Below are 14,482 nucleotides of genomic sequence, written 5' to 3'. Positions count from 1 at the left end.
GAGTTCATACAGTAAGCAGGATCTAAACCCATACTAGCCAATGATTAACAGGTATCAGCAGACTAGATTCAAAGGGCGGGTGTATTATTTCTCCTTAAGTGCCTAAGTCATCCACTACGGACCATCAGCAACATGCTTCTGCATACTGTTTTAACTATCTATTAATGGTTGACCTGAAAGCGGTGAGAAAAATATTGCTCTCCCTTTTATTCGTCCCATATGTGAGAGGATGCATTTCCTCAGGCACCTCCAAGCATCTCTTCTCAGCTGTAGATGAATGTGTTAATGCTTCAGCTGCTTCTTAGAAAAGCTCTGTACTAAGCATCCTCAGATCTACCACTGTCTATGCAACACTTCTGCTAGTTAAGGCCTCATAGAGAAGGAAACAACAAAAAATGGGACAAAACACCACCTGACAAAAAGCCACACACCACACACTTCAGCAGTGTGCTCAGGTGGCCAAGAAGGCCAGCAGCATCCTGGCTTGTACCAGAAATCGTGTGGCCTGCAAGACTCAGGAAGTGGTTGTCCCTCTGTATGTGGTTCTGGTGAGGCCGCACCTTGAGTGCTGTGCTCAGCTTTGGGCCTCTCACTACAAGAAGGCCATCGAGGCCCTGAAACATGTCCAGAGAAGGGCTACAAAGCTGGTGAAGGGTCTAGAGAACAAGTCCTATGGGGAGCAGCTGAGAGCACCGGGATTTTTTAGCCTACAGCCGAGGAGTCTCAGGGGACACAATGCACCCCAAAGGAGGATGTAGCAAGGTAGGGGTCGGTCTCATCTCCCACGCTACGAGCAATAAGACAAGAGGAAGTGGCCTCAAGTTGCAACCAGGGGAGGTTTAGGTTGGAAATTAGGAAACACTTCTCCACTAAAAGGGTTGCGAGGCATCGGAACAGGCTGCCCAGGGAAGTAGTCGAGTCACCGTCCCTGGAGGTATTCAGAAGACATGTAGATGTGGTGCTTAGGGACATGGTTTAGTGGTAGACTTGGCAATGCTAGGTTAATGGTTGGATCTGATGATGTTAGAGGTATTTTCCAACCTAAATGATTCTAGGATTCATTTAGTTCTGAAAGGAATAAAACCGCTGGTTCCTATTCAAAAGGTGAGACTTAGCCTGCTTTCAGTGAGGTAGGTCCTTCTCCATTTTGTATTTCATTAAAACATTCCACCTTGGCCTCTATCACTGAAGGAGCTTCAGGAGTTTGCCAGCAGCCTCCTTTCTCAGGCTGCAAAGCCATGCCATTTGCACTGCACATAGCTTCTTACTACAATTAGAGCTCATAAAAGGATCCTTATTTACTGCATGCCTCTAAAGAGGCTGTTAGCTATTCATGTGATGCTTACTTCTAATGCATTTTTAAAGCAGCGTCCAAGCACACAGCTGGAAACCTCATCATTTGATAGGCCTTTCTCGCAGTATTAAGCATACAAGATTTTAATACCAGCACTACATTATTTAGAACAGAATTTGTCCTTTGCATGTGCCTCCCGTGGAACAACAGCACACTACAAAAACTGAAGCATTGCACATTTGCTGATTAAGGCTTCATCTGCACCAGGATTCCAGACACTGTCTGGCCATCTCATGCGTGGCCTGTGTTTTAGAAAAGCTCTCCCAGCCACTACCAGCATATATTTTAACTCAAGCCCACAATCCCAGCCTCCACCCACTTCTGCAAATCTTTCAAAAAAATCCAGTCAGAACCAAGAGATGTGGCTTCCCTGGAAAGAGCTAACGTTTATTTCAACCAGAATTACTGGGCTTTCACTATGAATGTGCAGTTCCCTCAGGCTGGCCCCACCAGGCAAAACACTGCTCCTTAAGACACTAAAGGAATCAGTCATCACTAAAAGAAGTGAAAATAATCCTGGCAGCTCTTACTCTGAGGGGCATTCACCCGGCTACAGACTGCTCCACAAATCAAATTCCCTTACCTATAGCTGGGGTACAACTTGCAACAGAAAAAGCTATCAAGGTTGCACTGAATTCCTAGGACCTAAAGACACCTTCCCTCATGTACCCTATCCAAAAGCTGTGCTCTGAAAGATCCAGGTAGATTTTAATTTCACTAGCAGACTTCAAAGCAACTGATGAACAGGAATGTACTGCTAGTGAAGAGGACAGCTCTTTCGGTAGCAAGCCTCTTGCGCTCTTTTGGGGAGCAAGAAACCTCCTTTTTAGTTACTTCTTTGGTTTCCTAAGTCTGGCACGACAGCGCTGTAAGCTGCTTACTGCATCAATAGTAACAGATTTGTGTGTTTTAGCATAAAAAAATCTGTACTCAGTATGACATGACAAATTTCAGGCTTGGCATTCGGAAGGGGTGGAAAAGAAGAACAGTCTGCTTTAGCTAATAGCGGTTTTTATTCCTGATTTTCAGGTGTGATAAAGCTAATGATGTGACCAAGCTTCACACTCAGCAGCATAACCCTTGTTTGTTATTAACTGCTATTTTGCGAATGAGGCTTCTAGATCCAACTGGTTCCTAAGCACCAACACAATGAGCATGTTCAGTCAGTTACCAGAGAACAACTGACAGGAAGAGCAAAATCCTTTAGGGCACTTGAAAGTCAAGTCAACAGCCTAGCATTTAAGCTACAAAGCACAGGTTTCTTCAACTAAAGTGGTACTTCAGGCAGTTAAAGAACACTTACCACAGGGAGAGCAGCATTAAAGACTCGCAGCAAAAAGACAAAAAAAAAATGCAGCTAGACTATTAGCTTGGAGACTGCATTTAGTGTCTTTGCTATCATCTGACAGAGCCTCATTCTAAAAGCTTTTTTCCTCCCCCTACCTTTGTGGAAAACACCTCCTATAAATTAGTTTGCCACTTCAGATGCCATTTTCCGTAGGTCATGGCATTTGTATCGTGAAAAGCCAGAAGTTCTGGGGTAAAAGTTTTAGCTGCTAACCTCATGTCCTGTTTAAGTACACACACACACGTGCCACTTCCTACAAAAGGAATTTGAACACCCCATGTCAAAGCTTCTAGCTCCATCTCCAAATGTTCCAGCAATACTTCAGTGTTAATGGTACTGGAAAATAAATGCACCAAGTTTATGCTGGGCTTGAATACTATGAAATACCACGAATACCGTGAAGGCAAACAGTAGCTTCAGACAATTAGTACAAAGCCTCACACAGGAATATCTTGCTTCAGCCACGTAAGACAGAAGTCTTGCAACCAGCCATCTGAAACTGGGAAGAGAAATCTGTAAAATAAATGTCTTTGTCTGAGAAGTGTAGGAGGACTAAAATTAAGATCAAGAAGGACTACCATGTTCAGATTGTAGGTTTCCAACAAGCTATTACATAGCTCTAAAAGAGTATCTACCATGCCCTTGTAATGGTTGTTCCAAGAGGAAAGTCCTCAGAAGGAATTTGCTAGTACTTTGTACAGGGGCTGCTAATATATACTGTACCATGGGTGTGCAGTGAAACACTCTAAAAACCAGAAATGGAGTTCTCGTTTTCACTTTCCAGTACAAATAACTCAGTAATTTTTTCCTATGTGACGAGATTTACAGCCAATGCATCTTAATATCAAGGGAATAAAAACTGTACTGAAGTAGCTTTTATTATTTATGCATAAGTAGTAAGATATCAAGTTCTTAGATTAACAGTCACAGAGTAATATCTTTAAACAATTACTTGGTAAACAGATCTTAGCAGCTGGACAGACACATCCTGCCTAGTGTACAGGGATGAAAGGGGAAGCACTGTTTGTCATTTGGACACCTTGTTCTAAAAGAAGCCATCCAACACTGCTGCATACAAGCAACAGAAGCTGTGAGTGCCACCTTCTCTATAGGTTGATTCAGGCATTGATCCAGCAGTGAAGATATGACCCACACCTGACTTTCCTACAATTCAAAGGGAAGATTCTAGGCAGCTATAGGATGTCTCCTACAGAAAATCACCTACTACTCAAATAAAGGAGCAGCTTTTCAACATTTTATGCACACCCTAGCTTTACTGACCTTAAGCTGACTGAATAGCAGAGCAGACACTGCTACCTATGCAGTACCCTGCTACTAAACATACCTAGTTTTGACTTAATCATGAAAACATCGTCCTATTTCAATTATTTACTTCTCTCTTTTTCCACCACCAAGCCTTCTCACTCTTAGAGAATGAACTCACTGACACATCACTCCATGCAAATATAGTAACAGTGTCTTCTGCCAACATGCTCCCTTTACCTTCATTGACTCCGAGTACAGTATATATTCCCTAAGCACAGGCAGGAAGTCTTCTGTCATGTCTTCACTGAGTTCTTCAAGAGCTGTGCAGCAGTTCCCAATGCAGGCAGACACTCCTTCCAGTGGCTCTGATAATTCAACCTCCAGCCCACCCCACGTTGAATAAACAGGTCCATATTCTCGTAGTTCCACCAAGTATTCTGCAAGAGACAAAGGGAAAAGAAGATAAACATAGAAAGAGCTAGACAAAAGGGTCTGCAAACACTCATGCCAGAAAGGAGAATCTATGACCAAGCTCAGCAAACATGAACTCTTCTAAGTCAAGTCTAGTGTTGCATTAACATCTTAATAGCCAGGGCTCCACAGCTGCATGGAGATGGCAAGTTCAAACTACCACCAGCTTAAATGACTGCTCCTACAATATTCCATACATAAAGACATTTTCATCTGTGCAGTAGTCAGTCATCTTTTATACATGTAAAACTTTGTTTTGTGAAGACAGGTCCACGAAGGCTATCCTCCTCTACCCATAATGCCATGCGCACTCTTCCAGCTAAAATCTACAGGTTTTCTTCTTCCCATAACTCCTCCCAGAAATAACTCTGCCTGTGAGAAAATAGGTTAGTATAACAAAGGTGAGACATTAGATTTTACTCTGCATGTGGCTCATTACATGCCAGAATCATTGATGCAGGTTGTGTTGGTTGTGTTATCAATCAGAGTAAGATAGAGAGCACTCAGACTGAAGTATTACAACGGAAGACCTTATCTCCTTACCCAATTGTTCCTTGATAATCCGTTGTGCTATTCTGTCAATGGTACCAAGTTTTAGAGAGAATGTGTCTAGATACTCTCCAATGGCTGCAAACTCCAGTGGACGACTTCTTAATTTGTAGCCTCCTGTGACATATTTGACTGACTCCCCCATCTTTGACAGCAATGCCATTCCTTGCTTTTTGTATGCATTAAGATCCTGGAAAGTTAGAAAAAAACAGTTTAGAAATACTTCACTTGCATGTTGGAAGATTAACCCAGTAAAGGATACTTCCCAGTCAAGACCAAATATTGTGAAGGCAAGAGGCATGTAGTCTTGACATGTGGCATGTAGCCTTGGACGTACAACTTTGTACAAGTTATACAGCCGAGCACTAAAAAGACTACCTCTAGAGAGAGGTAAGCCATCCAGGAGAACGGTATGAAGTATACTACAAATGAGCAGTAAGTGGCCCACCCTTCTGTTTGGACTGACTTTCTCATGTTCCTGTATTGGCATTGGAAATAGTGATGTAAGCAGATCTGTTTTCACCAAGACTGTTCCTGCCATTCATTCACTCATGCTAGAAGTGACTGCATTGAGTTTACATGGCAAGATTTTGGTAGCAGGGGGGCTGCAGGGGTGGCCTCTGAGAGATATCCAGAAGCTGCCCCATGTTAGGCAAGAGCCAGTTCCAGCCAGCTCCAAAAATGACCCATCACTGGCAAAAGCTGAATCAATGACTCCACCTCTGTGAGAGCATGTTTAAGAAAGGGAAAAAAACTGCTGCAGAGCAGCAGCTGGGAGAGAGCAGTGCTAAAATGCAAGAGAAACAGCCTTGCAGACAAGCTCAGTGGAAGAGAAGGAGGGCAGGAGGTGCTCCAGGCAGGCAGCAGCAGTTCCCCTGCGGCCTGTGGAGAGGCCCCTGGTGGAGCAGGCTGTCCCCCTGCACCCATGGGTCCCACACGGAGCAGATCTCCACGCTGCAGCCCGTGGAGGAGCCCCCGGTGGAGCAGGTGGATGTGGCCTGGAGGAGGCTGCGGCCCATGGAGAGCCCCCGCAGGAGCAGGCCCCGGGCCGGAGCTGCAGCCCGTGGAGAGGAGCCCACGCAGGAGCAGGGGGTCTGGGGGGAGCTGCCGCCCGTGGGGGACCCGTTCTGGAGCAGTTTGCTCCTGGGGGATGGATGGACCCCGTGGTACGGAGCCGTGTGGGAGCAGTTCCTGAAGAGCTGCTGCCTGCGGGCAGCCCCCGCAGGCTCAGTTCGGGAAGGACGGCATCCCGTGGGAGGGACCCCACGGGGAGCAGGGGCAGAGAGTGACCGTGAAGGAGCGGCGGAGATGAAGTGCTAGGGACTGACTGCAGCCCCTATTCCCCTGCACTGCTCAGAGGGAGGAGGTAGAAGAATGTGGATGGGGAGAATGTGTGTTTACTTTGCTTTTAGTTCTCACTGCTCTAGTCTGTTATTAATAGGCAATAAATTATATTCGTCTCCCCTATGCTGAGTCTGTTCTGCCCATGATGGTAATTGGTGAGTGATCTCCCTGTCCTTATCTCAAGTCAAGAGATTTTTTCATCATATTTTCTCTCTCTGTTCTGTTATGGAGGGGGAATGAGAAAGTGGCATGGTGGAGCTTAGCTGTCCAGTGCTGTGAAACCACCACAATGACATACTTTTAAGTCACATCCTACAATACCAGTACTATGCACTTGTATCAGTTGGTTCTGATAGCCTCGTACAGAGCTACAAACTGCATGTCTATTTGCTCAGCAGCCTCCTCACGCTAGCTGTGTGGTCAGACAGGAGGTAAGGGAAGACAGTACACAGAAAAAGCACAGCATAAGGAGACTAGTACAGCTTTTCAACAAGACCCTGCAGCTCACACAATCTTAGATATAGCCATATTGCCCGCACAGACAGCTTAAGCTTCCTTGCTAACACTTCACACATTTGCATAAATCAACATTCAGGAAACCTATGTTAACATGCTTGTTTATCAGCAATCTTCAGGGGATTTCACCTTGACAGCATGTCAGAAAAAATGTTTTTAGTTAGTCCAAATGCTATCTATTTTGCATTTTACTCTTTCCAGCAGGGGTCACTATTCAACATCTCAACACAAGCCTAAGAGCTATAAACAGCGTGAGGAAGAGATTTTTCAAGTCAAGCAGACCCGTAGAGGTCAAGAATCAATATAAGGAAACATAGACCAGACTTAAGGCTTAAGTGTTCTTTAAAAAAAATACAAATGCCAGCTTCAACACATGCAATATGCTGTTCTTTTCAAGTACTTATATAACCCTAAGTCTGGTTAAGAGAACCTGACATCTTAGGAGGTACAATCAATCATTTTGAATTATGTTTGCATTAAAATGGAGTGGTTCCTTGACTTTTGCCTTCTGTCTGTTCTACACATTATCTGTAAGTAGGCATCAGAAAAAGATCCTTTAACTCAAAATTATTCGCTCATTCTCTCAAGCACTCTGGCATCTTACTAGTCCAAACAGGGAACTCAAAGAAAGGGCGTTTTCCTTTTTCAGCCAGGAGGTGGTCTTGTGACTTTCTGCAATAACTAAATTCTGAAGTCCTAATAGGCTGAACTGATTTCTCATTGTTACAATAAAGAATGTACCAACACTAAAGACAGCCAGGAGAGTACACGTCTTTTTTTTCCCCTCAGCCTCCCTAGACACTCCTCATTTTTAATGCAAACACTGCCCAGGGCTAAGGATAAAGCTTTTATCATTCATTTTACAGGGGTAGAAGGGTGATGGAAGAAAACTAAACAGCTAAGAAAGTTGCATCATGACAGCTGAAAAGCAGAACAAATCTATCTGATACTTCATCATCAAGGCAAGGTCTGCATCTTGGACTTGCTTCAGTGGTAAAATTCACCATAAATGGAGGAAAAGAAAAGGGAACTTGAGATTGAGTCTCACATTACTACCAAGCAGAGCAGTAGCCTGAAGTGAGCTCAAATTAAGTGTCAAATTGAACAAGCCAGTGTAATGTAACATTGGAGAGATGTGCTTTCACAGCTCTCCTCACTTATCAGGTCAAATCCAAGCACGACTGCAAGTCACCCTGGTCTTATTTAAAATGCAGTTCAAAAGACAGCCAAAGAAAATTACACAGTTCCTGGAAACTGTTGACCAAGGACAAACAAGAACGAAATCTTCACTCTTAACTTTGGAAGCAAGAAGTGCAAACAGCACAGAAGGTACAGACAAGGAGGAAAAAAAGAGGTCAAGAAATTTGCAAGCTTCTGTGCAAGAGATCTTTCTTCCTTCCCTACTTCCCTCCTCCCCCAAAAGAGGATTTTGCACAGTCTACAATCTGCTAAATTCTCAAAGCCTCTTGCATCAGAAAAGTATAATTTAGAATATACTCCTCTTGGAGCATTTATACATGGATGCAGAACAAGCACTAGAGAACTGAATTCGTCAATCTCCAGGCTGTTTGTCTTCAAGAAAAGGAAAGCTGATACTTGTCACACATAGGCAACATTAAGGGTCCCCCAATAACGCTGGTATTTTAGGGAAAGTTCTGACCTGCACATGTAGTTTTATAAATGCCTTTTTACTTTCATTTCAAAAGAGACTGCAAATGTGCCTGTTCTGCTGTCCATGTCAGTGATTGGGTTTGAAGTTACTACCTTACCTTGGCAGTGAGAAACACATTGAAGTGCTCATTAAAAGAAAGCACCGGATGATCGGTTATTCTCTTCAAGAATTTGTCTAACGCTTTCCTCCTTGTCTCCACGAACTCTTCAGAAAAGCGATCAACGACACCCTTCACCACAAATTTCTCAGGAAGTGGCTGAGAGAAAGAAGCAAAAGGAACAAGATTCAAAAGACAAAAAAAACACTTCTGTTTGGAAACATACTAAGCAGTCAAACTCCACTCTTAACAGGAAGTGAAATTTTACGTTTGTTAAGAGGAACCAAACATCAGAATTGATGCAAACCCTGCTCTGAATTATCTTTTAGTAGATCTAGCCTAAATATTCTGCAGTATAGCTTCAGCTGAGAGCTGGACAAGTTAAGCCCAGAAAAGTACATTAAGTACTTTCAGTACAGTCTAAGGTGTTTTTCCCCTACTGCTACCCGCGTTGAAGCTCCAGCTGTAAAGGAGATGCCAACTGAGCTACACACTTTTCACTACAGTAACATCCAGGCACATATATACGTATATATGTGTGTATATATACACACACATACCCACACACGTGTGTACGCACACAGGCACACAGCTGACATTCAAGCAAAGCTGTTCAGTCCAAGGAAACTTGGAAAACCTAACAATTCCACCTTCTCCTTCCCCCTGTTCTGAAGTGTTTAGAGCTCCTTGACAGGACTCTTCTGTGGAGTTCAGGAGTCTTGGAGCTTCCAGTTTTAGTGATAGCACCAGATTGACCAAAGGAAGACAAACCGTTTTGATGTGGCAAATGCTCGAGCAGTCCAGCCCAGAGCCCTCCAGAAGTACTTGCTAAATTGCACACTTGGTCATCTATCAGAGTCAGCTTTCCTGAGAATACCTGTGTAAGTGACAAAGGTCTGCCAGCACATCTACTCTTTCATCTTACTCCTATTTCACCTTCACCAGTTCATCTCTGCATTTCAATGTAATATGTAAGCCCCAGGCAGCCTCCAGGACTATCAGCTCTGCTGTATTTAGCTGTCCGTCCTCTCCTGTTACACTTAGTCTCCAGACTGTAAAGTACTTCCTCTGATGGAAGCTAACTCTCTAAGCTTCAGCATGATTAGTCTCAGCTCTACCACTTTTGATTTGCTTTTGTTCACTCGGGACAACATAGACTAAGATTAATGTCAGTTTTAAAACTGCGCTTTGCATTTTATTCTTCTGAAAGTTTACCCAGACAGATGATTTGCTTACTCTTAGGTTGGCAATGGTAGCCTTATTCACCAAATTCATGGGTCACAGCTCTCTTCTGGAAATGGTCTTTGTCACCCAAAATCCATAACAAAAAGTAATTCAAAGAAAAAAAAATAAAAAATGTTTATGCAAGTGCCTTCTGTACCATTCCCTAGCTGATGCTGGATATACATGAAGATTGCACCTCCAAAACTAACAGAACAAACAAAAAAAAAACAGCAAGCATAACTGTAAAATAGCTACTATATGTAGTGATTTTGGCCACTCTAATTTGTTCTTTAAATTTAAGGCTTATCTTATGCTTAACGTTCAGATCAATCACTCTAGCTGAATCAGTGTAAGGTATACTCTAATTGGACTTCAGAAGAATAATGCTTAGTGCAGTACTCATTAGGCAGGAAGAATTATTTTCCCTTGCTTTGTAAGCTTTACCTGGATCTCTGTGTTTTATGAAGTCACTGTCACAGAACTATGTACAGGAGGAAAAGCACAAGCTAGACACCTAGTTTTAAAGACCCCCTGTTCAGCCAAACACATCCAAGTTGGCCTGGAATAACCACTAAAGTTTGAGCATTTGAGACCCAAAGAACTTTTGTTAAATACTTCAGCCAATTATCATAATTTTAGCTGGCTGTATTCAGCCAGTTAGTTCTTACGGGCTTCCCTTCTGCAGGCAGGTGGCCTTATATAAACATTACATGTTTAGGATCCACATTAAATTATACCTAGCAGTGTTCCCAGTAAATCAAGTCATGTACTTCAAACTTTTGAAAAACTTTTGCAATACAGCCTTGCCAACAGGGCAATTAGCCCTTGGCAAGACCCAGCAAACCAAAAACAGGAGAGTTTGAAAGCTTCCTAGAAGACCTCTGTCCCACAGAGGAGCCTGCATTTCTTGTTTTCAATACTGTTTATAATTCAGGTTGCTTCTTTTACAGCACTTAATCTCATCTTAGAAATTGATGTCCGTGCCTCAGACAGCAGAGAAGCATTAAGTAATTCCCCACTCGAAAAGCCTAGATTTAAGCCTCGTTAAACACACTCCAAAAGCACAAGGCTTTAAAGCAACTGTCACTTGCTCTACTACAAAGGTAAGTAACAAGCATAGTTGTAGGTACATGTTAAATATAACAGCAAAGTCCTACTTTCAGCATGACTCCAACCTTTTTCAGTAGATCAGTATGCCACGGGACTACCTGCAATTCAGAGCAGCGACAGAGAACAGAGCTTGTCTGTCTTCTGGCATCCAGTAAGGGGAGAAAGACACGAGGCAAGAAACTACAGTAAGCACTTGTAACAAGCAGTAGTTCTTGTCCTTTAATTTATAGGTCTTTGGAGGTACATCCCAAACAGTACATACAGCTAGCAACTGGTATCCTCTTTCACTGTGTGTTACTTATCTGCTTTATGGTCTTCCAGCTTAATAGCCCACATTTCCCTGCTCTGATGTGAGCAGCAGAGTTCAATGCAGTCAGAAAAGGCTTTGAGTATCCAAACAAAAGATCTTTGGACATATTAGGCTTACCTTTCTAGAGATGAATCTGAGATGGTGTTTTTTTTTTTTAATTGTTGTTGGGTGGGGCTTTGTTGTCTGTTTGTTTTTACTGTTGCTTTGAAAGAACAGATTAGAATAAATCTCAGATTATAGTAACCAAAGGGATAAAAAAAAATCCATATTCAGTTTTGATTGGGCTGCTGTTTAAATATAGACTATCATGGCTTTCTACACTGGGAAGACACATCATTCTTTACAGAAAAAAATTTATGCAGTTACTGTACCAAGATACTGACGACAGCCCTGTTTCAGTATTCTGTTTGCCAGAAGGCCTCCAAGGATTGCAGTATCTCCAGTTACAGAGATGCTCTTAGAATGGCTTGAAACTTCCTTTCAGAACACACTAGTCACCGTGCACCTGAAATTACCATTAGCCTCTGTACTCCATCTACTTTTAGGCAATAAATACATAAAGCATTCATCAGTCTCCCCATCTCACCACTGTAGAGAGGAGATTAATAGGCAATTCCATAACTGTTATTAGAGTGCATTTGTGCACAGGCAGATCAAAAAGGCAGCGCGACCTTCAACTCCCACATATTCCACAAGAGGCGGCTTAAGAGATTGCCTTGTTCTGCAGCCGGTTTTGTAGCCAGTATTAGAGCAACTTGTGACATTTTTACCAAACGTGCAGTCTAGCGTGCATCGAATTCCAGGTCACAAAGCTGTTTGATTCCCTTGGTGTGAATCACCTTCTGCTGCTAGACTATCTATCAGCTGACTGCCATGCTACCTTCAGGCAGGGCTGGCAGCTCGCAAGTCAGCTCAGAAATTTGCAGAAGCTTAACCTGGACAGCTCCAGCTACTCAAAGAACAAGGAGGGAGAAAGGACAAACAGCTTTGGCAACTGACATTACCCTGGACAAGCTCACTCTTTTTCCTGTCTTCTCCCCACCCTTCATTAAGCTTTTTGTTTCAGTGGTGTCACATAATTTTGTGAAGTATTTCTTATCTTTGAGAGACTGAACCACTGTTCCACTCAGAGGCATGTCCCAGAGAAATTAAGAACTTAAATAGTTCTCTGTCCTGGAACAGCCTAACTGAATACTTCTCACACAGTCTAGTCCTTTTTGAGGGAGGGAGAGCAAAAAAAAACACCACCATACCAAATGGGCAAGTAAAGGTGTATGCTGGCAGTGTTCCTATTTCTCCACAGTTTACCTACTACAGACCTTTTTGGATTTCCTTGTTCAAAAGACCTGATGGTGGTGATATCACAGTCTTCCTACTTCTTCACATTTTCTACAGCATGAAATACAGCCTGCTGAAGATAAGTAACCTCTTCACATGACAAAAGGTGGCCAGACTGCCAGCTTCTGAGAAAGAAAGGGTGCAGTAGTTTAGCTATTCCTCTGCCTATTGAATGTATGCAATAGCTGTCAAGCTACAGGCTAAGATTTTTAAGTCTGTGCTCTTAAATGATAACACAAGTGATCTTGAAATACACCCTTTAAAACCAGCTCAAAAGGCCATCTTGAATACTATAACTAGCACTTGAAACACCTGTGTGGCTTTTTTTGTAAGCCTCATATACTCAGAAATGTAGATGTAATAATTGTGCAAGCAAGTCAAGCACATTCTACTTACGCCAGGACAAGACTTGTTACCAAATGTATTCCCCTGTGGGAGGCTGCCAGAGCTCACCTCTCAGGTGTCTCACCTAAGAAAAATGTCTAAGCTTTGTAATCAGTTAAAAATGGGCAGCTTTTCCCACTCTATTAGCAGAAGACTGAATTAAGTATTGTATTTAAAGCCGAAGAGACATTACACCATTTAAAGACAAATACACAATTGTCCTTAGTGGCAGATTCTTGCTTACTACCTACGGGAATGAGATGCGTTGGCTGAGACTCTTCCAGCTTGTTTCTCAACCAGTCGAAGTCTTGGTACCGCCGACGCACAGAATACTCTGGCAAATCAAACTCAGCTCGTGTGGTCTGGAAAACAAGAACAGGAGAAGCTTAGTGTACACTGAAACCTCTCACCTCAGACTTTAGGAGTAAATGTCACCACTGGCAAGGATAAGGACAGACAAGCTTTGCACTAGGACTCCACCCCAAAATGCAGTTTGCAAGTGGCATGAAAGAAAACATCCTTTGGCCTTTCGAGAAGAGGGAAAGAGCAGTAAAAAAAATGTCTACTTGGAGCTGATATATTCTTAAACTTTATTGGTACTTCATTACATTTTCTAGTCAAGTAAATTTTACAGGAGTGATCTGGGAAGAAGAGAGCACTGTGCATCGTGTTAATCTCTTGGCAGTTACCATGTGATGAGAATGTATGATCTTTATTCCAAGGACAGGACTTAGCAATCAAGAATTAAAAGCAAAGACATTTTATGACTTGTTTATTCCTCACTGTGGGTGAGGAATGTTTCACCAGTGTTCTGTATTCTGGAAACTACAGGCTTGTTATACTCCTTCAAGGCTATAAGATTAGAACATAAGCCATTGCTATGTCTGCCAAAGAACGATTTTTGTTGATTTTTGAGAGGAAGAAAACAGCTTGTTTACATTAAGTTCGTGCCTGCTACATTTCAGATATCAGTACCCTAAGTTAAATCATTAAAGTTTTCATTCTTTAAGGCAAGGAGTTACATTTGCCATTACAAGTCTGAGATAGAAGGTAGGTATGCAGAAAAACTATTGGCAATTGTTTTATCAAGTCCTTGAACAGTCTGTAGCCTGGAAAGCTGACTGTATGCAGCTGCTCACGCAGCACATATTGCAATTGTCAAGCAGCACTAATGAAACTATGTCCCTACCAGGAGGCTCTGCTAAAGAACCTGGTAGAGTGATAGCCCTGACTGGAAGGCAGATAGCCTCTACCATTATATCCCACCGAAAAGCACCAGGTTTCTTCACTATTCCTAGACCGTGCACCGTCTGCTAAATTCCAGCTGTGATTTTGTGGTTATTTCTGGACTGATGGCAATGGCCACAAAGAGCACTATTTGTAGAGAGCCAAGTGGTAGCCTTTAGACGCAATCCATCATTTCATTTGCTCTGTGGATGGCTCTAACTCTTCAGTTGTTACACATCAGACCCACTAATCCGCACGAGGGATCCTGTGCA

At 42.7% G+C, this 14,482-nt stretch overlaps 1 protein-coding gene across 2 annotated transcripts in view; it reads right to left on the bottom strand.

The window, feature by feature from the left end:
- The window catches only part of SNX30 (sorting nexin family member 30), a 53,064-nt gene that overhangs the window by 14,101 nt on the left and 24,481 nt on the right, over nucleotides 1-14,482 (bottom strand). Inside the window, exons 3-6 of one of the 2 annotated variants that reach the window (XM_080573348.1) lie at nucleotides 13,235-13,345; nucleotides 8,618-8,776; nucleotides 4,983-5,178; nucleotides 4,206-4,405 (exon numbers count right to left, since the gene is read on the bottom strand). In XM_080573348.1, the coding sequence (XP_080429474.1) occupies nucleotides 4,206-4,405; nucleotides 4,983-5,178; nucleotides 8,618-8,776; nucleotides 13,235-13,345 (666 nt within the window). The remainder of the gene's footprint in view (nucleotides 1-4,205; nucleotides 4,406-4,982; nucleotides 5,179-8,617; nucleotides 8,777-13,234; nucleotides 13,346-14,482) is intronic. The other variant, XM_080573349.1, reaches the window with a different exon arrangement.

Source organism: Anser brachyrhynchus (genome assembly GCF_964034855.1).
Source record: "Anser brachyrhynchus genome assembly, chromosome: Z".
Classification (NCBI taxonomy): domain Eukaryota; kingdom Metazoa; phylum Chordata; class Aves; order Anseriformes; family Anatidae; genus Anser; species Anser brachyrhynchus.
Note: the sequence above shows the minus strand (reverse complement) of the source record. Positions and strands in the feature narration are given on the sequence as shown.